The sequence below is a fragment of the Orycteropus afer genome, unplaced genomic scaffold (genome assembly GCF_000298275.1).
Source record: "Orycteropus afer afer isolate SDZICR_OR568_19922 unplaced genomic scaffold, OryAfe1.0 scaffold00201, whole genome shotgun sequence".
Lineage (NCBI taxonomy): Eukaryota > Metazoa > Chordata > Mammalia > Tubulidentata > Orycteropodidae > Orycteropus > Orycteropus afer.
In genome coordinates, this window is record NW_006921788.1 from 5,522,059 (window position 1) to 5,545,265 (window position 23,207).

General features: G+C 42.6%; 2 protein-coding genes across 2 annotated transcripts in view; one reads left to right on the forward strand and one right to left on the reverse strand.

Moving 5' to 3' along the window:
- Window positions 1–10,164, forward strand: part of SLC25A26 (solute carrier family 25 member 26) — a gene marked incomplete at its 5' end in the record, with an annotated part of 234,745 nt that extends 224,581 nt beyond the window's left edge. The window contains 3 exons of the mRNA XM_007948091.1: window positions 3,641–3,705; window positions 4,776–4,849; window positions 10,050–10,164. Coding sequence (XP_007946282.1) covers window positions 3,641–3,705; window positions 4,776–4,849; window positions 10,050–10,164 — 254 coding nt within the window. The remainder of the gene's footprint in view (window positions 1–3,640; window positions 3,706–4,775; window positions 4,850–10,049) is intronic.
- Window positions 10,165–12,726: 2,562 nt separating this feature from the next.
- LRIG1 (leucine rich repeats and immunoglobulin like domains 1) overlaps window positions 12,727–23,207 on the reverse strand; it is a 168,373-nt gene continuing 157,892 nt past the window's right edge. Inside the window, exons 13-19 of the mRNA XM_007948092.1 lie at window positions 17,534–17,854; window positions 16,346–16,627; window positions 15,288–15,707; window positions 14,640–14,765; window positions 13,973–14,119; window positions 13,088–13,342; window positions 12,727–12,986 (exon numbers count right to left, since the gene is read on the reverse strand). Of these exons, the coding sequence (XP_007946283.1) occupies window positions 12,727–12,986; window positions 13,088–13,342; window positions 13,973–14,119; window positions 14,640–14,765; window positions 15,288–15,707; window positions 16,346–16,627; window positions 17,534–17,854 (1,811 nt within the window). The remainder of the gene's footprint in view (window positions 12,987–13,087; window positions 13,343–13,972; window positions 14,120–14,639; window positions 14,766–15,287; window positions 15,708–16,345; window positions 16,628–17,533; window positions 17,855–23,207) is intronic.

The window sequence follows — 23,207 nt, forward strand, 5'->3', positions numbered from 1 at the left end:
ACTCAAAATCTTTAAAAAAAAAAAAAGACCAGGTTTGCTGGTCTGATAGAGCCTGGTGAGACCCCTGAGACTATGGCCCCTAGCTGCCCTTCAGGTCTGGAATTGAACCCACTCCTGTGGCTTCCAGTCAAACAAGAGACAGGCCTATAAGCTGGACATTTACATTAGGTAGATACATTCCTTGGAGAAGTCAGTCATGGCAGAATAGAAGGGCAGTGTATATACAGGAAATAACTATGGGAAGGAAGTGGGAGGTGAGCTGTTCCATTGTGGGAAATTGCAGTCAGTGTCATGAGACAAAATGTGTATGAACTGCTATATAGAACATCAATTGGCTCTGTAAACTTTTACCCAAATCACAATTAAAAAAAAATAAAAATTATTTAATTTCCCCTGAATCTAGTCCTTGAAAGCAAACAGCCTGACATTCAGTACAAACTTCACTCTAGTGGAGACCCTAGGAAATTGTTCCACATGTGTCTTGGACAGTAAGGAAGCCTACTGTTGCTGTTCAAATAATTATTTCCTGTCTCAGGTGTTACTGTGTACCTTATATTTATTATTAGTACTTTACAGTCCCCTTAGGTAAAATATGGAAAATTAACTACATTTTAACTGAAGTTAATCTTCTCATCCTGTTATCATCAGTTATTCTATTACATTATCTTCACAAGTCTTTCTTGGAGCTTTATTAAAAAACATGATGAAGTTTTGAATTAATCTTTTATATTTATTAAAATAGATTTATTAATAACTTACATAAAGCATAGTTTCCATTATAGTAGTAAAATTAGGACCTATTCCAGTCAATATGTGTTTGTCTTTAACTTTTCTTCTTCTACTTTAAGGAAACAGATGGGCAGATGGTTGATCATCATAAATCTCTAAGAGAATATAGGCGGTTGTCTCAGAGTGAAGGAAACAAATGTTTGCTGTAGCCAAAATAAGTTTGATTTGCAGTATTGAAACTTATTAGAAGACAAATAATTTTCAATATATATAACTCATAAATGTTTGAATGATCATGCACAGGACAAATGACCTTGCTTGTCAACCTTTAGGACTTTTCAGTTGCTTTAGGACACTTTGTGAATGTTTTCAAATAGGGAAATGGCATATATACTTCTGAGTCTTATCATTCATATCCAAGCTAGTAGGTAGTGGAAAGACCACTACTTTGGGAGCCAAGAGAGTGTTGCCTCCATAAGAGCATTGTGGTCCTACGCAAATTAGTTGGCTGTGAAGCAGGAATAGTAAAAACTTATGCAAGTGAGATGGAATACTGAAGGTGAGTGATAGTACAGTGCTGGCGTGCCAGACACAAAGGAAAAAACCAAACCGAATGCACTGCCATCGAGTCAGATCCGACTCATAGCGACCCCTTCTTGGGTTTCTGAGGCAGTATCTCTATGGAAGTAGATTGCCCAACCTTCCTTCCGAGGAGTAGCTGGTGGGTTTGAACCACCAGCCTTCTGGTTCCAGTCAAACACCTTAGGCACTACGCCACCAGACTGACTCCCTACGCAAAGGAAGCATACCACAAATATCAGTTCTCCTCCCTCCCATTTAGAGGACAAGTTGAAATCTTCAGTTTGTAAAAAGCCTAGACACTTGTTCATGGTGCCATTAAGCATGTTCGAGGGCCTGCTGTGTATGCTGAGCTAGTGATAGGAAGAAAACTCACACATCCCTGCCCACCCAGGAAAGAGTTAATTACTCATTGGGCACTGTGAGCCAGGTTTGTTCTGGATATTTTGCAGAGACTTACTTAATCCTCTTGTAGGGAGTAGGTAGGTATTACTATCTGTACTTTTCCAGGCGAGAAAAACAAGGTCAGTAGGAGGCGCCAGCAGTTAAACTGAGGTTCTGGAGTCAGACAGACTTAATAGTCCCAGCTCTGCGTTAAGTCCAACCTTTTATGAGATTACTTCTGAGCTTCAGTTTCTCTACCTGTAAAATGGGATAATGGAAGTGCCTGTTCTCAAAGGGTCCTTTAACTAGAGACTAAGAAATTAACCCATGGCAGTCAAGGAGCAGAGCAGAGATTAAAGCTTTGGTTTTTCTGACTCAAAGGAGGGTTCTTTCTAGCTGCTAGACCTCAAAGCCAGTAAGGGAAACAAAACCAAATACAGTATTTGAGGTGGGACATTCTGGGATTGTGTGGCTTTGTTGCCTGACTTCCTCTTCCTTCACTCCCTCCCTCCCTTTGTGTTTTCTATGAACCGTTTGATAGACTTGAGGCCTTCTTGGACTCTCTTCTATAATGAAAAATACGTTACTACTCAAAGGCAGAATCTATGGTTAAAAAAAGTAACAGGATTTCAGGAGTGCACCCATAGAATTTTTAAACACTTGAAATTTAGCAAGTCTCTGAATTCCAGGCAGCTTTTGAATTTGAACTAAAACAAAGGGAACTGTAATGTTCTTATTTACTAACACTCATATTTACGAATGCTCGTTACGATTGTGTCACTTGTGGTAACCCAAATGGAACATAAAGGCATAAATAGGTATATCTCTTAAAAACTCAGGGTCATCACAAATGTTACCAAGTGGAGGAGGTTCCGTGCATGGTCTTAATGTTCATAATATATTTAGAAAGGTATTTGGCAGAGATTAAGTGACCTTCGTGTCCACACGCCACACAACTTACACGGATAGAAGTGCTATTTTGGGAGCATCCCTGTCACACACATGTTTTGTTCAGTCCATATACAACTGCCTGTTTCAGCCTAGCTTATACAAGCTGAATTTTTAGAAAGTCCTTTTGGGTTTTTTTATTTCTGACCATCTCTGATTTATTTACTTGAGGCCTCTTGGGGTTTAAACTGTGTGTCTCTACCATATTAAATAGAATATTGACACCATAAACTGGTTTCTGTTTTAAAGGAAGGTGGGGAAGTCCTCCCATTTCTCTGTCTACAGATGTGGACAGCTTTAAATTGCGTGGACAGTTTGACAATCACGTATTTAAATAGCAGAAAGGAGAAGAGAAGGGAGGAAGGCAGCCAGAAGAAGAACAAGAGTGCCTCTGGGAGGATGCAGAAGGGAGCTTAGAAATGCACTTACTTGCACTGGGCGCTTGTCAGGAAGCCTGTGAAACACGGACAGCTTTACTCTTGTAAATGTTTATTAACCGGAAGAATCCACGTGTTACACCAAAAATCCCCACGTGGCTACACGTTTCTATTTGTCCATTTTGTCATATGCAGAGACGATAGAGGCACGTGGAGTCAGTTTAAAGAATGGTAGCCTGTGGGCAGGCCCAGACCCTCTGAGTCAGGAGGTTCCTCATGCCGAGGGTGAGGCTCTGCCCACGGGCACACACGCTGTATGTCCACTCTCGGGTCCCGCTGCTGGCGTATGAAAGAGCAGGGTGTATTGAGGAGCCTCACTTTTTAACCTGTGTGTTTAAAGCAGCACCTGGCCACCCCTTTTCATAAGAATTCTGAGTCACTGCATGAGAACTGAAGCATGTGGATAAAGATTTTGCATGTGTGCAGCCCATTCTTGAATTAGTCAAGTGGACAGTCAGAAAGAAGTGATTTTGGCAGTTGTAAGGAATTATAAAACTTGTAAAATCAGCATATATTCACTAAGCAGTATCTCCCTTGTGTTTGGCGTGTTTTTATGTGCATAGGTGGATTTGCAGCTGTAGTCACCACACCTCTGGATGTAGCAAAGACAAGAATTATGTTGGCAAAGGTGAGTGGTAAAATAATGTAATGTTGATAATGTAATATTACTGTACCTATTAGTGCTAGAACTTATGGATATAAAGTGAATAAAAGCAGCATAGCACTTTCCTAAAACAGTGGTAGTTTTATGCCAGTATTCTCAGAGGAGCCCCGTTAAATTGGTGAAGCTGACGGTGACACAACACTCACAGAAGTTGCTGTGGCCAATGTCATTTTAGCACTTTACATTTCAGGATCACTTTTTACCATCATTATGTAAGCAGATGGGGCTGTTAAGACCAGTGTAGGTCATACTGTGTTTAAATCATCTCTTCCTGTGATGACAGGCCCAGAGCTCAGGGAGGTTGACTTCATGCCATGCTGCAGGTCAGCTGTGGGCCCTGAACTTGGGTCAAGCTTGGGCTTAACTGGGTGAGTTAGGATAGCTATCAGAATTGTTAAAAAGTTTTGTACAAAAACAAAAGTTTTTTTATTTTTTTAAGTGTTAGATGAAGAGATCAGGGTATTAGCATATGTAATGTATATCTGGAACAAAACAACGAACAATAAAGTCAGATCCTGTAGAAAGGGGAACAAATATGGGTAGAATTCTAGTACTTGGGTTGGCAGGACCAGACCTAAGAATGTCAGTCATGTTTTAAATTAAACATGGCATTCTTTGTTAATCATGTTTATGTGCTACTGAAATAAATTTTATAATTCTATCATTTGCACTAAATATTCCCCCTCCTTCATAGATGAGTATTTTTTCAGTATTTTTCCTGTTAAATAGTTAGTTGAACAGACATAATCAGGGCACTTTTTGCTGATGGTTTGATTATAAGGGAAGTAACCCAGAAAGGTATCTTCTGGTGCAGCATGGTCCAAATCAGTGTTCACCTGTGACTGTGGAATGGAAATGCTTCTGGGCTGAGCTGGATGCAAAGGAAACACTCCCGTCTATTTGAGATTGTGACCTAGGGGCGGGTGGGAGCAAGCCATGTACCTGAGGATATTTGAGAGAGAGCTGTAATTGTTTGGGGTGGCGGGGGAGGGGTTTCATAAGATAATGGACTTCACCTTTGTCTTTTCCTTCAGGTGGGTTCCAGCACTGCCAGTGGGAATGTACTCTCTACCCTGCATGAGGTCTGGCGGACACAGGGGCTGGCAGGGTAAGGAGCAGAGGAATGGCCAACTACCTTCCCACACTCCCCACCCCCACCCCCTGCACCTCTTCCTCCACTTCTCCCTCCTTCTTCTGCAGTCCTTTAGCCTCAGTGAGATTGGATGAACACCTTTCTAGTTGTTGTCAGGTGCTGTCAAGTCACTTTTGACCACTAGTGACACCATGGGAGAGTAGAACTGTCCCATGGGGTTTCTTTATGGAAGCAGACTTCTTCGTCTTTCTCCTGCGGTTCCTGCCACTTAACCTCTATGCCACCAGGGCTCCTTTTGTCCTAGTTAGGGATCTTTTTGTATTTTTATGATACAATTACTCGTACTGTTAAAATGTTACAGTTGATGTTGTATATATGGGATGATACTGTACAATCCAGTTGATGCATTGTTCTATCCCGGTGATTTCTCAGCGTGGTTCATCTTGATATTAGAGGGCATTCATGTGCGTGGCCCCACCAGGTGATGAGCTACAGCTTTAATAAAATAGGTTTCAATTTACATGATGCAGGCATGCCAAATGAGTGAGGGTAACAGTGTTAGAGAAGACACTGGTGGTTTGGGTGTTTCAACTATTACTAGTAACAAACTATATCCAGTCTACCACAGTGCACAGTGCATGGCACTGTGGCCGAGAACCAGTTAATTAGGAAGTGCCTCAGACTTGCAGCACTGTGGAAAGAGTGCTCGGTCAGGAGAGGGCTCAGTGGTGGGGCTGCCATCGTGAAGAGCAGTGCTGCGACAGCATCCCTCCCACCCCTGGTTTTTAGGCCTCTTAGGATGATGCTGCTGCTGCTTCGTTGCAGTGCTGTGGGGGATCATGTAGTTTTGGGGTGCATTTGGCAGGTTTTAATTTAAGGTATTTGATGGTCTGGGGAACATGAAGTAGGTAGGCTAGGCTTCAGTTAAAGTCCTTGCAGGAGAGCGGCCTCATCCCCTCTCCAATATTTCCAACTAAAAGTTTGAAAAGTAGTTAACAATGGGGTGATTCTGTTGTATGTGACAACTCTGGTGGATTGGTGGTGGCTGCCTGAAGGACTTAAGAATCTGGAGATGGAAACTGGGTTTCACAGTAAGCAAATGGCAATTAATTATTGCGGTCCAGCGTGCACATGGGGTGGGTATTGTGTTATGTATTACCAGGAGACTGCCATCTGTGCCTAAAGCATTGTGAGGGAACACAAATCTGTTTGTGTGTATCTGAGGGACATGCATTGTGGCACCACTTCTACATTTAACAAAGAAATGGTAATGGAGAATGGAGCTTGAAAGCAGCTTATTCATTGGCAGGTAGAAGATGCTTAAGTGATGTCAGTAGTGACGGGGCCACACACACAGAGCTTAACAAGCTGAAGTGCTGAATTTCACCATCTTTTTCCGTATATTTCACGTTGGATTCTCTGGCAGCTATTGACCAGCTCCTCAGTCACTGCCCTGACCTCTGTGGAGACTGACATTCTTGAGAAAGTGATTATATATGAGGATGGCAAAGGTATGGCCACTCAAAGCTTATAGAAATGAAGGACATTTCTTGAATACATGACTGACAATAGATCTTGCCTGTGCCAGTTGTGCCACCATTAGACAAGAGCAGGGGCTTCATCAATATGCCAACAGCTTTTGTCTTTCCTCTGTCCCCACTGCTAGCCCCGAGAAGGTAATTTGGATGTTTCGTATGTTCTCAAAATCTTAACTATTGGGCCATTGTCCCTATGCACAGTGTAATCCTTAGTAGAGTATTCCAGGTAGAAATGGTTTTCCCTTAATTCAAATAGGACTTCCAACTTAGTTTTATCATGAACTTCCTCAGTAACATGATAAAAGACAACTAATTTGCCTCCCCCACCCCCACCCCCAAAAAAATAACAAAACCAAAAATAGCGCTCCAACCGTGGGCAGCTGTTCTGAACAATGAGTGGTCCTGGGTACCCTCAGCCCTGACAACGTGTCTCAGGCCTGCTTCCACTGTGGTTCCCATGCACCAAGCCAACGCTGTCTGCTTCCTGGCCCTGCACACACAATGTCAGTACACTTAAGTTGTAGAGGTCCCCACCCCATGAGCTGCCTGCCTTACCCTGGAATAGTGCTAACCTCTCAAGGTAAATGAAAGTGCTAACTGCATTCATAGCTCCAGGTGGATCCACACAGGGGAAGACTGCTCTTGTGCATGTATTCGGAAGATCTGCTTGAGGGCAGATTGGTTTCTCCTAAATCAAAGTGCTACCCTGTCATTCAGCGCAGTAGGTGGAAAGCAGATGGGATGCCTGCTTGTCCCTATTGCTCCTTCCTGCTCTTCTTCTCTTATAGTTAATTGACTGTTTTTTGTTTGTTTGTTTTTCTTGGCTGTGTCCTTTTATATAACTGTGCCATGAACAGTTTGCTAAATGCTGTACATTAGTTATCACGTTTGACCTGTAGTTGCTAGAACACAGCTCTGTTTCACTCATCTGTCGTCTTTGCCCACAGTTTGGTTGCGGTGCTTACTGCACAAATTACTTTAAGGCTGTAATTACGGTAATAGATTCAATTGTCATGTAGTGAAACCATAAACTGCTTCCATGTGTCCCTTGCCTGGGAGCAGCAGCTGGGCTCAGGAGCAGCAAAAGCTGAACAAGACACTGGCTTTGAGAAATCAGATCGTATGAGAGGGAGAAGTCTCTCACAAACATGGCCTTGTGCAGCCTGGTTTTTGCTCACCTCTTTTCCTACCCCTTCTCTTTGTAGGATGGGACTGTAAGATTCATCTGTTTTTCAGGCCAGAGGGAAACGGTAGCCTCAAAGTAGTTTCTGGTCCAACCAACCACCTCATAAAAAACAATTTGCATGACACTGAGCTGAACTATTTTTTTCCCCCCATTACCAGATAAATGCACTTTGGTCTTTTACAGAATTTTTACAGTCATCTCTACACAAGAAAAAGAGGTTTTAAAGTATACATAGATTGTCTTTAAATTCTGCTCAGCTTGGTGCTGGCGAGTCATTTCTGACTTGTAGGGACTCCTTCTTGGGTTTCCGAGGCACTATCACTATGGAAGTAGATTGCCTGTTCCTTCCGAGGAGTAGCTGGTGGGTTTGAACCCCCCAGCCTTCTGGTTAGCAGTCAAATGCCTTAGGCACTGTGCTATCAGAGCTCTTGCTAGCCAGGTAAAATGGGTCCTGCGAAACCACTGTCAGGTCACAGTCATCTCAGGCCGCTGCATGCTGACATACAAAGGGGCGACAGGTTACCTCTCCCAGCATTCACAGGGAAAGGAAGCGGCCAGGGCAGCTGTGAGGGCTCCAGCATGGATTTCCTTCCTGGCCACTGTTTTGGGAAGACATTATTTAGCTGACTGTGGGTTTTTTCCCCATACCATAATTATATACACAGCTGCTATTGCCATAACTTGACTACTTCTAGTTTTTCCCCTCTGGACTAGAATTGAAGTCTTTTCCCTAGTCTAGCCAGTAGTTCTGATTTTTTAAGTTTAGCTTTCTGCTTACAAAAGTGATACTGATGGTGAAGTCCAAATGTTAAGGATTATGTTCTGGTGTAACTCATCCCTCCCATGGTTTTCAAACATGCAATTCATATTGTAGATCCAACTTCAGGACTTGACTGAGTAAGACCTGGTTCAGGTATTTTCTATGCCAGTATCTATAGACTACTTCATTCTTCTTTTATGCTCCCACTGTGATCATCCTGTTGTGTAATTTACTTAACTGTATGTGGGTTGTTGGCAGTTTTTCTGTTATCAACATGAACATCCTTGAACAAATTTGGTGTAGAGTTGGTTCTGCCTAGGCTCCATAAAAAGTTATGAGAGGTTTTTTTTTTTTTAGAATTCCCAGTTTACATCCCTAGTAACATGGGTATGTATGGCTGTTCTGGTTATCTTGTACCACTCTGACAAGAATATACCACAAGTGGGATGGCTTGAACAAACAGGAGTTTTATTCTTACAGTTTGGCGGCTTTAAGTCCAAGTTCAAAGTGCCAAGCTCTAGGGGCTGGTTGAAAGCCCCTCAGCCTTGGTTTTCAGCTATGCCTACAACTACCAGCCCACTGAAGCTGGAGGCTTTTCTTCACTCAGACAGCTGCTGGCTGCTGAGGCTGCCGAGCCCAAGGGTGACAAGTAAAAGGCACAATCCCAATGTTAGCAACCCACACAGCAGGCCATTAATTTAAGTCCATTTAAGTCCCGAGGTCGGCAGAGCATGGCAGGTTGCTGAACAATGACACGGCTACATGCAGGGTCCAAGCATGCCATAAGCTAGAGAGCGTTCCCAGAGCTACTGCTTGTATACGGGAAGCAGACCACATACCAAAAGGCAGCTACTCAGCTGCTCCCAGTAGATTCCACCATGGAATTGATTACCAGTCTCATCATGGGGTATCCAGCTGCCCAGCCACTCAACCAGGCCCAGCCAAGTTGACATACAAACTGAACTATGACAAAGGCTCACCCTTTCATCTTTAGCATCTTTAACACTGAACGGCTTGAAATTTCGTTGTTCTTTTTATTTCCCGTTTCTTTAATTATTACAAAGTTGTCACTTAAACGCTGCCTGGCCTTGTGTGGGGATGTGCATGACGCCTGCCTGGAAGCGGCTCTCTTCCCAGCTGTAGCCCATTTGCTGTTCCTATCCTTAATTAAAGGAAAAGAAAATGGAATCCACTGAGACTTGATTCCCTATTGTGGCATTACATTGGTGGGTCTCTAAGGAAACTGACAGAGTCACAGGGAGGAGCAGCAGGGTGGTCTAAGAAATCTCCTCTGCCCAGGACCACCACCAGAGACCACCAGATGGGAAGAGCCCTGCCACTTGCCTTAGTAGCTTTTTGACTCCTTTTTTAAAAAAATTTCATCATCTCTAAAATGGGAATAATGTTTTACAGGGTTGCTCTGGAAAAAAAATGGGCTGGAAGATTTAAAAGAACTATTGTTGGGAGAGTAGTTACTTAATTGTGAGTCCTCACAAGTAAGCTGTTTGGTATTTAGGCACTTTAGCCAACAAACAGCTGGGCTCCAACTTCAACCAGCCTACTTGGGAATATAATTTAGGGCCATTCTAAATAGAAAAGAAAAACACATTTTAAATGCTGTGAGGGGTTTAATGAGCACGGTGTGTTGAGTTGAACAAGCTATGGTATTGGAATTTGTTAAACTTTTTTTTACACAAATTTTGAAGATCTTTCCTTGCTCCTTTTTCCTAGATTATTTGCAGGTGTCTTCCCTAGAATGACAGCTATCAGTCTGGGAGGTTTCATCTTTCTTGGTGCTTATGACCAAACTCGCAGCCTGCTATTGGAACTGGGCAGAGGAAGCTAATGAATCGGACACAACCTTGCATCCACTTTTTTCAAGAAAGGAGACTGCTGTGAGAACTGCCTCCTTTCCAGTGAGCAGCTGTCTGGCCATTTGAGCAAAACACAGTGCTAAAATGCCATTCTGCTAAGAGTTACGACACTGACAGTGTGTCCTCCATGGTACAAGCTGGCTGGCATGAAGTCATCAGCTTGTGTGCCAAAAAATTAGAAAAGAGGGAAAACCAATTATGTCTCTGGCAGTATCTGAACTGTTTCCTCAGGACTCCTTAATAAACAAGGTTGGTAATGGTGAGGCCAGGCCCTTTAGAGCTTTTATTTGATCTGCATCTGATATTTCACTTCCTGCCACCTGACAGTGTAGGCAGCAATGCTTATTTTTTTAAAAAGTGGTGAGATTGGAAAAAGAGAGACTAGGGAGGGGTAGTGTGTGTGTTTTCCCTCTTCCCTCTGTTAATTCCTATTGTATAAGCTTACACCTTTTGTTTAAAAAGAACAAACTACAAGTGAACAGGAAGCATTCTTTCTGGGTAACCTGGCTGCTGTTTTTAATCACCCTCAGGTTTTACCTGAAAATATGATACACAATTGTATTTTATAGAGATGTGTTCAGAAGCCCTAGTGGTGTGTGAAAGAAAGCAGCTGCAGGTCAAGTGACTAGATGGGCCCAACTGGGCAGGGCCAAGTGGGCTTCTCTGGGGATGCTGAACCCTCTACTCTGAAACGAAGGGCCTAGACAGTCTGGAAACTGTGACCTTAATTAATCTGAGAGATTTAATCTGAACCCTCTACTCTGAAACGAAGGGCCTAGACAGTCTGGAAACTGTGACCTTAATTAATCTGAGAGATTTAATCTGAGAGATCTGTGCCTGGATATTTACAATAACCGAAAATAAGTAGAGAAAAATTCAGAGGGAAAATGAGAGAAAGTGTGTAAACTCTTTGCTTAGCATGTGGTATGTTTATGCTGGTTTTTTTTTTTTTTTTTTTTAAGTATTTAATGGCAGCATGTGTGAGGAGGATGTGCTAGAAATCCAAGGGGATGAAACCCAAGGGGATGAAACAATACTGGTGTGTGTGTGTAGACGAGTGACCCCACACACTTCACGTAAATGAACCTTTATTAAAGACACTTCATTAAAGACACTTCAGTGCCATTTGTTAGATGCTTCAGTATTTTACATGTTTTTCAATGTACAAGGTACCAAAAATTTCTATAAATAAATAACTTTTTGTACATAAAAGTAATACTTCCTCTTTCACATTGCCTCTCAGAAGCAGCAAATTCACATATTTTGTGGAAGTAACATTGATCAGCTAAGTGTTGAGAAGAAAACAACTCTAGATGTGCTTATCTTTTGGACTAGTGATGACACTGCAAAGTAAAATTTAAAACAGGTAACCACTCTGTCAATACCAATACCTACCTTCAGCTTTTTGCCAAAGGAGCTTGCTTTCTGACATTTTAAGGACCTTGTTTGTTTCAGTATGATTTTTACCAAAAATTTCACATTGGTGTGCATAAGATGATGGTTAGCTGCAGGTCCTAAAAGTGCAAAAATACCCAGAACCCAGGTCAGGGGCTGACTGTGCAGTCTAAGCCCAATTCTGTCTGAGGGGGTGACATGGACAGGCCTGCTCTGGGTTCTCAGTAGAAAAATAAGCTAGCCCTGAAAAGGAAGAACTTTATCTTTCCCCCCTCCCCAAGACTAATGTAATAGTAATCATATTGGCAAAAGTAAAACCTCACTATTGAAAAATCCACAGGTTCCAACACCAGCAGCCTTTATCTTAATAGAAAGCCTCAAATAACAACCCAATGATACGGACAAGACCACATTTGCTTTCATCACAAAGTAAGCATCAAAGAAGGAAGAAAGGCAGTGCTTCATTGTTCTAATTTCTTGCTGTGGATTATCAGCCTCACTCTGCTTGTTAAAGAAGTGAAAACTGAAGTCATTCACTGCACAGGCAAATGACATATGCACCTCTGAGCTCAACGAGAAGGAGAAAGCACCCAGAGGTGAGCAATACTGATGGGAGGCTGCTTCCAACTCAGAGTTGCTCTGTGACTATAGAGCACCCTAGGGATCTGAGCCTATGCAGTGCAATACAAAACCAAGGACTTTGTATCCTTCCCACCCTAGCAACAACTATTAACTATTGGGAGCAAATGTGGTTTTAGCCTTTATAAATTCCACTCATGCATTAAGGCACCAGAACTAGCCAAACCTCCCCAAATTAAACAGCAACCTGATATGAAAAATGTACAATTTTTTACTGTTAACCATGCACTAAAGATCAAAATAGCCTCTGTAAAAGATATATAGGAAATCTCTGAAAACTCTTATGTACAACAGTATCAAATACGTCTTCTGTGCCTTTTGTACACAATAACCCCTTGCATTTCTGTGCTTCAGATGCAAGTCCTCTGAACTACTTACACTCCACATGGAAGTTAAACTATGTACAAATCAGTGACGCTTGAACCCAAGCTTCCTCACAGCCGCTCCTCCCTCTCTTGCCTGTATGAGATTGATATGACGAGAGCTGAGGTAGACAAAGCCTAGACATTCGGTGCAAACAGCAGTGGCACACTCCGTTTCCCAGTAAGCTGTCCTGTCAGTGGTGTGGACTCAGGAATGGAGTCAGGTGCCTCCGGAAGGTGGCCATTGGAAAGAAGCAAGTGCTGGGCTTCACTGGGGATGGCAGGAAAGCCTGAGGCAGTTTCTGTGAGCGCCGGACTGCCTGACATTAATGTAGATGAAGGCTGGAGGTCCAGGGAGCCTGGTTCACACAACCTTGCTGAAGTCCAAGAAGAACCTCCTGTAAGGCAAGAGAGGGCATATCAGACCCTTCCACTAGCCCTCACCACTAAGGTAGGTGGCAACCCAACTGCTAGGGATAAGCAAATAGTAACAAGCTACCATTTCCATCCAGAGGGGCCACTGGCTTTTTCTTCAAGGATGTCAGCATTCTGTCGTGGTTACTAGGGTAGAGAGAATCTCTGCCATCAACAGTCCCACTGCGTGGAGAATGTTCTCGGTCACACCAGGTGGGCTCCTGGCTGCTTGGGGTGCTTGGCCTTGCGCTGTCTCTGGACACAGGCTGCAAGGCTTGATCCGTGGAGTAACTCTCCCCATCAGTGCTGCAGTCACTGCAAACAAGTGGGCCACTGAGCTCTGGAGAACAAAGCCCAAGATGCATTAGAACCATCGCCACCGACACTTCTGTCCACACACCAAGAAGCTAGCTGCTACCTGCACTGCTGCAAGGTAAGAGTCCTGTTTACATCAACTATGTACATACCTTAGAGCACTGGTAGCATAATGCCTAAGGCACTTGACTGCTAACCAGAAGGTTGGAGGTTCAAACCCACCAGCCACTCCTTGGAAGGAAGGTTGGACAATCTACTTCCATAGTGAGACTGCCTCGGAAACCCAAGGAGGGATCACTATGAGTCTGGTCTGATTTGACAGCACATAACAACATGTACATACTTCCCTCATGCCATGCGTGCTCACGGAAAAGCACTAGAGTCAGCACCAAGCCACAAATGGGGACGTTCCTGGGTAAATGTTCCAGGATGACTCAGAGTATAGTCATATTAATGTTACTAGAGGAAAAAACAATCCCATTTTAATCAGGTCCCCTGAAGTGTCCACAGTCTTACAAACAATGAGTACCTTTTTACCAGGGCTATTTTGAGACAGTCACAGACCAGTAACAGCTCCCTTTTCATTAAGGGAGGAGGTCAATTTAAATTTTGAGTATTAGAGAAAAGTACTTTGTCTGAGGAAAGCATCTCCTACCTGTTTTATGTGGATCAGGAATCCTATCAGCTTTCTCAGTCACTCTCCAGGGCTCTTTATTAAATCCCACACAGAGCTTTGCCTGTCTGGATGCAACACCATGAGAATCAACCTCTGGAAAGAGGCTTGCATCTCTTAGACAAACACCTGCAATAGATTCCCACAATAAGCTTTATGAAACAAGTGAGGGCAAGTAGTGTCTTTTTTTTAAAAGTCATTGGAGAAAGGGATTATGGGTGAACCTAAAAGTCCAGCAAGGGAAACATTTTGTTCTATTCCCTTACTAAAAGGTAGCCTTTTAGCATTCAGAGCCCCGTGAAATGATAAACCTTGACTGTCCCAGGCTCCCCACAGCCCAACTACCTCACACTGGGACAAGCATTCTTGCAGGAGAACACACAGGGGCCCTTCCCCTACGAAGACTGGGTTGGTCTCATGACCTTTGATGTCCATTCATAGATCTTGTTTCACATAACCCTAGCTGTCCCAACTAACAGACACCGAGCCTGCATAGTGACTTTCTAGGGGATGAGATTTTTAAACCTTGCATAACTTACTACTCAAGCTGAGTTCAAAACAAAATCACTACCCAACCCTTCTATCATGCAGCTTCTACTTTAAGTGGACACAGGCATGTCAGGGTGCTTCTGTTGGTGTGAGGCCTTACCATTGCTCTCAATGTGCCCATTGGCCTGATGGCCACCCTCAGTCCTGACCACAGTTTCCTGCCGTTCAGAAAGGGTCCCCTGAGAAGAGAGGTAGCTTGGAACATCAGGTGGCACGATGGTTTCATCTGCAAGGAGATGGGACAATCATACACTAGGGGCCCCAACTCTCTGACAAGAAATGAAGACACACATCCACCATCAGGCCAAGAAAAAGGACCTGCCCAACAGCCTGAGGCTGTGCAGAGGGGCTCATAGAGATTCTCTATCTTCCCACACTCAGATGCTAAGTCTATGAAAGAGACAACTAACAGAAGGCACAGTAGTATAAGGTAAGTTAGGAACCATCTAACACATGGCCCCTGAGGACAGAACATAAAGACCTGTGCCTGAATTATCACAGAGATAGAAAACTACAGTTAATAACAGACTTCTATTTGAAATTATGTCCATAATGTGTTAACTTCTTGGAAGTTTCAATGGTGCTAGTGGGACTAAAGCCTCCGCTGTCCGGAATGATTCCACATTCCCAAAGGTTCTACAGTTCTGACTGTATCAAGATTCTTGACAAGTCTGTGGACCTCGCCTTATTCACTAATGTTCCTGCTTCCCCTCTTCCCCAGGAAGAAATTCAGCCAAGAGTGCCTGACCTGTGTTTGTGACACTGTACTCCTCACTCTTCTTCCTGGTTTGATAGATGATGCACACCCAGACCAGAGATGTCAGGACAATGCTGCACACAACGGCAATGGTGAAGATACCCATGCTGGTCCCATCCTTCCTACAGCCAGGGGTGGTCAAAATGCTTAGCTGGCTGTGAGCACGCTCTGTGCCTAGGGTGTTGGACATCTCACAGGTATATCTGCCTGCATCCTCTGCCACCACATTCTGAACAACAAGCAGTTGGTTGCCAGGGGTGAAGTGGTACCGTTCAGTGAGGCCCAGAGGCCGGTCCCCTTTGAGCCAGGTGATGCGGGGTGGTGGGCTTCCAGTGGCTTTGCACTGCAGTGCCACTGTTTCTCCTACAAACACCACACGATCTTCCAAGGGCGCCACCAAGGATGGCGTTTCTGCAAGAAGTCAGTGGAAATGTTAAAAGTTATTCTTAAGGATAAAGGATCATCCAACATCTCAAGGTAATACCATGTAAGATCTTGTCTCAAGAGTGGGCAACTTTTCAGAAGAGCTTCTAACACAATGACTACATCATAAAAAGCATTCTCGGGGTGCAGGGGAGAAGACTTTGATGACCTCTATTGTTTCCAGACTATCCTGTGAGAGACCTGAGTCTGTCTTCTGACTAAGACCATGTCCTTCCTACACAATTCAAAGCAGTTAGCTCTGCCTGGAGTTTTACTACTAAGCCCTATGAAGAGAGACTCTTCACGCACTGGCTGTTTTGAAGAGATGACTCCATTTCTTGAAATAAAAAAAATCTTACAAGACAACACCCACCTCCAACTCCTAGTAACCCTGTAGAACAAAGCAAAACTGTTGCAATCTTTATGGAAGCACCCTGGCTACATCTTTCTACCACAGACCAGCTGGTAGGTTCAAACCAACAACCTTTTGATTATGATTAGGACCTGAGTGCTTTCAGAAATACACCACTCCAACTCCAAGGCGAAATAGGACCAGCCCACCCCAAGCTCCAAAGAGAATCTTTCTCACACATAGACTTATGTACACAGTGTATCAATAAGCGAACCTAAGACAGTTAGGGTGGCATTAGCTGAAATGGAGCCAGCCGAGTTCTGGGCAGTACAGCTGTAAACCCCCATGTCATCTATTTTCACATCAGTGATGAAAAACACATCATCATCTGGCATGACGTGCATGCGTCGCTCTCGAGCAGCAGGGAAATCTGTGCCTCCGTCTTTCTGCCAGGCAATCTGGGGGTTGGGGTGGCCCCGAGCAGCACATTCGAGGCGGGCCATGGTGCCAGTCCGGATTGCAATGTCATGGGGCATTTTGGTGAATGATGGCAACACTACAAAACAGACAGACAGTCAGATGTGTATAGACAATAGGAAAATCCTCTGGCAAGCACCCATTACTGTACCTGACTGTTGAGTTCACCTCAACATTTCCATGCCAATGGCTTTACTGTTGCCCCCAAGAGCACCCTCCCTTTGTATCAGGCGTATTGGGTTCCCAAAGGCTACTCAGCAGTGTCTTCACCACTGCTGTCAGTCTCTCCGGGCACACCCATGGCTATATATATGCTCCTCAAATGTAAGGCATAGTAGAAACTTAGACCCCCTTAACTACTGCACCACCAGGATTCCTCGTTACTGGGCTGGAGGGGTGGCTATTAATGACTTACATCAGCCTCTCACCCCACAGCCTTCAATATGGAGGACCCTTGGCCCACTCAGGCTGGACTTCGACTTCACAGGCTGTGCCATCTACTCAAGAGAGCAGCAGCTTCCTCAAGAAGAAGATATACTGTTGTCATCAAGTCATTTCTACCTCATGGTCACCCCGATGTGCAGAACAGAAATGCTCCATAGGGTCATCAAGGCTCTGACTGTTTAGAAGCACGTCACCAGGCCTGACTTGAGGTGCCTAAGGGCAAGTTTGAACTAACAGCCTTTCCACTAGTAGCAAAGTGCTTCACTGTATGCACCAGCCAGGCACTCATGGAGGGCAGTAAATAAAAATACAAGGCTTAGCCTCACAATTTCATTTAATATAACTGGATGACATAGTCACCAAAAAAAAAAAAACCCTTCAGTCTTTAACATTTGCATACCCCAAAAACAGTAGGATCTAATAACATCATAATGAAACTTTGTGTTTCCTGTCTTAACCATGTAGAGATAAGTAATAGCCTATAATCATGAGTGCAGCTTCATAGGAATCTTACACCAGAATAAAGATAGAGCTTCCATACCATTCACGGTGAGCCTGGCTTTGTGTGAGTACGTGGAGCCGAAGTGGTTGGTGATGATGCATTGGTAGCGGCCCTCGTGCCCAAAAGTGACATGACGGAGGTGCAGAATGGTGGTGTACTCCATCACCTCCCCGTCTTGTGCACGGACGTGGGCGAAATTCTCCATGTCAGCATTGGCCAAGACTTCATTGTCCTTCTTCCAGGCGAAGGTCATAGGGGAGCTGCTGCTGCTGGCTGCTGAGCACGTGAACCGGATATCTTTGCCCAACACAGCCATGGTTGTCTCTGGCTGGGTGATAATCTGGGGCTTTGGAAAGTCATCTATGGGGAAAAGGACCAAATCTAAGTCACCCTAAGCTCTCAGTATACAGAGGGATCAGTTTCTGTCCAAACCAGAAAGAAACTGTCAGCCAGTGAGCAGGTAAAACAGCCATGACACCAATCTTTGAGGGTTCCCACAAGAAGTTCCACCAAGTCCCATAAACAGGATACACCATGAGTATGTAGGCTTATCTAATTACAAATCCATGAGAAGTTCTTGACTACATATTCATCTACCCAGTACTAAATTATCGAACCAGAAGCTTGCTTGAAAAGGCTACAACTGGCTTGAGCTACTTACTTTTCCATGATGAGGAATGCCCCACTCATGACTGCATGGGCACAACCCACACATCCTACTACAGAAAGACGTAGGGCAGGCAATATGTAGAGAGCTGCAAGGAAAGGACCTCCAAAACCTGTACTTCCATACAAGCAATGGACTCTCTCAAAAATGTTCCATATTACCCTTTCCAAGATTCTGGAAAGTAACCAAAGATTTATTTACAACAAACAGTCCACAAAGCACTGACTCAAAAAGAAAAAGGCTGACTTTCAATATGAAAAAGCAAGCTTGTGGCATCTTAACTTGTCCTAATCCCATTTCTTTCTCTACAGCTTTACAGTAGTCTTAAACCCTTGCAGCCTAGCCATCACTGAGGAAGGCGGAATGGGTCTGGAGTGTCCCTAAAAGGCCTCATCCTCACAGAATTGTCACCATGTGACGTATCTAGGAGCAATCTAGAAAAACCCCATTTGCAAGACTTAGTCATTATTTAACCTTATTCACCTCAATCAGTGACTAAAGTCCTATCACCAGGGTATTTGATGAAAATAACAGGCAGCCACTGTTTAACAATACAGATGTCACAGATTTTTAACAACAGAGAGGCAGATCTACCAGTTAGGGCAAACAAAAGGCTGGCCAAAAAGATTAAAAGAAAAACCCAGGTGAATGAAGTGCCCACAAACATTAAATAATAATTTTTCGCTATTTATATAATGAACTCAATAGAAATTTTAGACTTAAAAGTACAGTAACTGAAATGAAAAATTTTCGTGGGGGGACTTGAGAGCAGAAATTACTTAGGAAAGAAAGAACTGCCATGTTTGAAGGCAGGTCCGTTAATATTATCCAGTGCAAACAAAAAGAGAATGAAGGGAAATGAACAGAGACCTGTGAGATACCACCATGCACATGACAATATACAAATTATTAGAGTGCAAGAAAGGGGGGAGGGGATACAAAAAGAGTATCTGAATAAAGGCCCACAACTTCCCAAATTTGATGAAAAAACAATGCACACATCCAAGTAGTTCAATTAATGCCCAAGTAGGAAAAAAACACGAAGATACAGATCTAGACACATCATAGTCAAACTATCAAAAGACAAATCTTAGAAGCAGCAAAAGAAAACACTCATTACATGCAAGGGATCTTCAATAACATTAACAGCTGATTTCTCTTCAGAAACAGTGCAGGTCAGAAGACAATGGGATGACATTGAAAGCACTGAAAGAAAAAGACAGTATCAACTAAGAATTCTGTATCTTTCAAAAATGAAGGAAAAATTAAAATATTCATGCATAAGCATTAATTGAGGAGCTCTGGTGATGCAGTGCCTAAGATATGTGACTGCTAACCAGAAGCTGGTGGTTCAAACCCACCAGCCACTCCTCAGAAGGAAGGTTGGGCAATCTACTTCAGTAGTGATACTGCCTCAGAAACCCAAGGAGGGGTTGCTATGAGTCAGATCTGACTCAATGGCAGTGAATTTGGTTTTTTTGTGGGTTTTTTTTTTTTTTTTTTGGTTTTATGACTACCACATCTGTTCTACACGAAATCCTAACAGGAGTCCTTCACGTGGAAATTAAAGATAGTAACTCAAATCCACATGAAGAAATAATACCATTAAAAGTAACTACATAGGTAAACATGGGAAAAAAAAAAAAAAATCTCACTCCCATTGAGTGAGGACAAACTTTTGTTAAAGTGTACATTTTATATGGTAAAAGGGCCTATCTGGCACGAAAACAAATTTTATAAGCATACATGCATCTAACAACAAAGTCCCAAAATACATGAAACAAAAAATGACAGAATTAAAGGGAAAAATAGATAATCCAGTCAGTAATAGCTGTAGACATCAGTGTTCTACTTTCAACAATGCAGAGAACAAGTAAACAGAAAATCAACAAGGAATAGAAGACTTGAACAACAAGCACTATAAACCAGCTAGACCCAACAGATATCTAGAGCACCTCACTTAACAAGGACAGAATATAGTCTTTTGAAATGCACATGGAACATTCTCTAAACAGACCATATATTAGGTCATACATGTCTCAATAAATTTAAAAAGACTGAAATCATACAAAGAATCTTCACCAACTACAACAGAATAAACCAGAGCGCATTAACAGAAGGAATTCTGAAACCAATTTATAGAAATTAAACAATGTACTTCAAGTCAAAGGGGAAATTACAAGGAAAATAAGATGAATGAAAACAAAAACTCAATACACCAGGACTCAATATACCAGAACTTAAATGATGTGCTGAGAAAGAAATTTATAGCAGTCAATGCCTATATTAAGAAGTAGTATTTCAGATTACTAATCTAAGCTTACACTTTTTAAAAAACTAGAAAAAGGAGAACAAGCCGAACCCAAAGCAAGCAAAAGGAAGGAAATAATAGATGAGAACATAAATAAATAACAGAAAACAAATCAAAGTTGGTTCTCTGATTAGATTATCAAAATCAATAAATGTATAGCCAGAATGGCCCAAAAGGAGGAGGAGGAAAAAGAGAAGACTCAAATGACTAAAACTGGGAATGAAAGAAGGGACTACCAACTTTAAAAAAATTAAAATCAATAGAAGAGAATATGATAAACAACTATAGGTGAACAGATTAGAGAACACTGATAAAATGGTCAAATTTCTAGAAAAATACAAACTGACAAAACTTTCTCAAAAAAGCATAAAAAAATCTGAATAGATATAACAAGAGATTGCATTTGTCACGTCAAAGCTTCCCACAAAGCGAAGCCCAGATCCAGAGGGCTACGTTGGTGAATTCTAGCAAACAGTGAAAGTAGAATTATTATCAATCCTTCATAAATGGTACCACCCTTCAACCAAATAGTAGCAAACTGAATCCAGGAACATATAAAAAGGATTATTTATATATCATGAGCAAGTGGGATTTATCCTAGGAATGCAAAGATGCTGAACAAAAAGAAAGCAATCAGTGTTAATACTCCACAATAACAGAACACAGGGAGAAGACCCATAGTCATCAGCACAGGTGCAGCAAAAAGTGTCTGACTAGATCCAACCATGTTAGGAACAGAAGGGGCCTTCCTCAATATGACCTTCACAAAAAACCCACAGCTAACACCACACTTAACGATGAAACACTAGATACTTTCTTCAAGAACAACGCAACAGTGGGGATTCTTGCCATTTCCATTCAACACAGCACTAGACAGGTTATACTAGCCAGGGAAATTAGGTGAGAGAACTAAGAAACATTACTGAAAACTATAAAACGTCATTTTTTAAAAAATTAAAAAGCTGAAAATGAAAGCAGTAAAGACATCACAAACTGAATATTGTTAAAATGGCAATACTCTCCAAATCTTAAGGGCGTAGAAAAACCCACTGCTGTTGGGTCGATTCCAACTCATACTCCCACAGGGTTTCCAAGCCTATAAATCTTTATAGAAGTAGACATCCTCAACTTTCTTACGAGGAGTGGCTGGTAAATTCAAACTGCCTTTTGACCTTCTGGCTAGCTGTTAAATGCTTTTAATGGTTGTTGTTACGTGCCGTCAAGTCAGACCCGACTCATAGCAACCCCTCCTTGGGATTCTGAATGGTATCACTATGAAAGTAGATTGCCCAACCTTCCTTCCGAGGACTTCTGGTTAGCAGTCAAGTACATGGTAAGACTGCCTACATAGAAAATCTCAAGAAATCTACAAAAGAAAAAAAAAAACCAAACCCACATAGAATTTGTAAGTGAGTTCAGCAAATCTGCAAGATACAATATTTTGCTGTTGTCCTGAGATGCCATCCAGTTGGTTCTGACTCAGAGTGACCTAATTCACAAAACAAGGAAACAATACCTGGTAATTAACCATCCTCACAATCCTTGCAATGCTTGAGCCCATCATTACAGCCACCGTGACAATCCATCTTGTCTTCCCCCTTTTCACTGACACTCTCCTTTACCAAGCATGATATCCTTCTCCAAGGACTGGTTCCTTCTGACAGCATGACCAAAGTATGAGTGACGACATCTGCCCGTTCTCACTATTTTCACTTCTCAGGAGCATTCCAGCTGTACTTCTTCCAAGACAGATTTGCTTGCTCTTCTGGCTACTTTTCTGATGTATGTAATACTCTTCATCAACACCACAATTCAAAGGCATCAACTCTTTTTCAGTCTTCCTTATTCATTGTCCAACTTTCACATGCATATGAAAATGTTCACCACTTGAGTCAGGCACACCTTGGTCTTCAAACTGAATCTTTGTTTGTTCTTTAACACTTTAAAGAGCTCTTTTGCAGCGCATTTGCCCAGTGCATTGCATCATTTGATTTCCTGACTGTACCTTCTACAGGCATTGATTGTGGATCCAAGAAAAATGAAATCCCTGACAACTTTGATCTTTTCTCCATTTAATGTGATGCTGCTTATTGATCCAGTTGTGAGGATTTTCATTTTTTTTATATGGAAGTGAAATCCATACTGTAGTCTGTAGTTTTTGATCTTTATCAGTAAGGGCTTCAAGTCATCTTCACTTTCAACAAGCAGGGTTGTGTCATCTGCATTTCTCCCTCTGTAGATGTCCATATTCTGGATACTTCATTTGAATGGAATCATACAATACACCAAAATCCAGAAGCCAAACCCACCTTGGCTCACCCAGAGGGAAAATCTATGCCCTATGACAGAATGGAGGCAGAAAGGCCAAGGAAGATCAACTTCAGGGTGCTCTGGGAACAATTAAATGGTCACGGACCAGTGATGAACAAAGATTACATAGCCATTTGGTACCTAGATGATGGAAACTGCGCATAGCCTTACCGTAATATACTATCTCTCAGCTGTTGTCTTGACTGTTTTGGGGACCTGGCTAGGTCTTGAGTAGTTAAGTCCACTCTCCAACTACTCTCCTTATTGGCTTTGCACATTCCTGGGTCACTATGCACCTGCCCAAATCACCCCAGGTCCAGGTACCCAATAACTAGGGACAGCTTCTACATCCTGAGGGTGCAAAAAATATTAAAAATGCCCAATCACCAGGAAGCCTGGGAAACCTAGCGAAGGCCACACTGTTC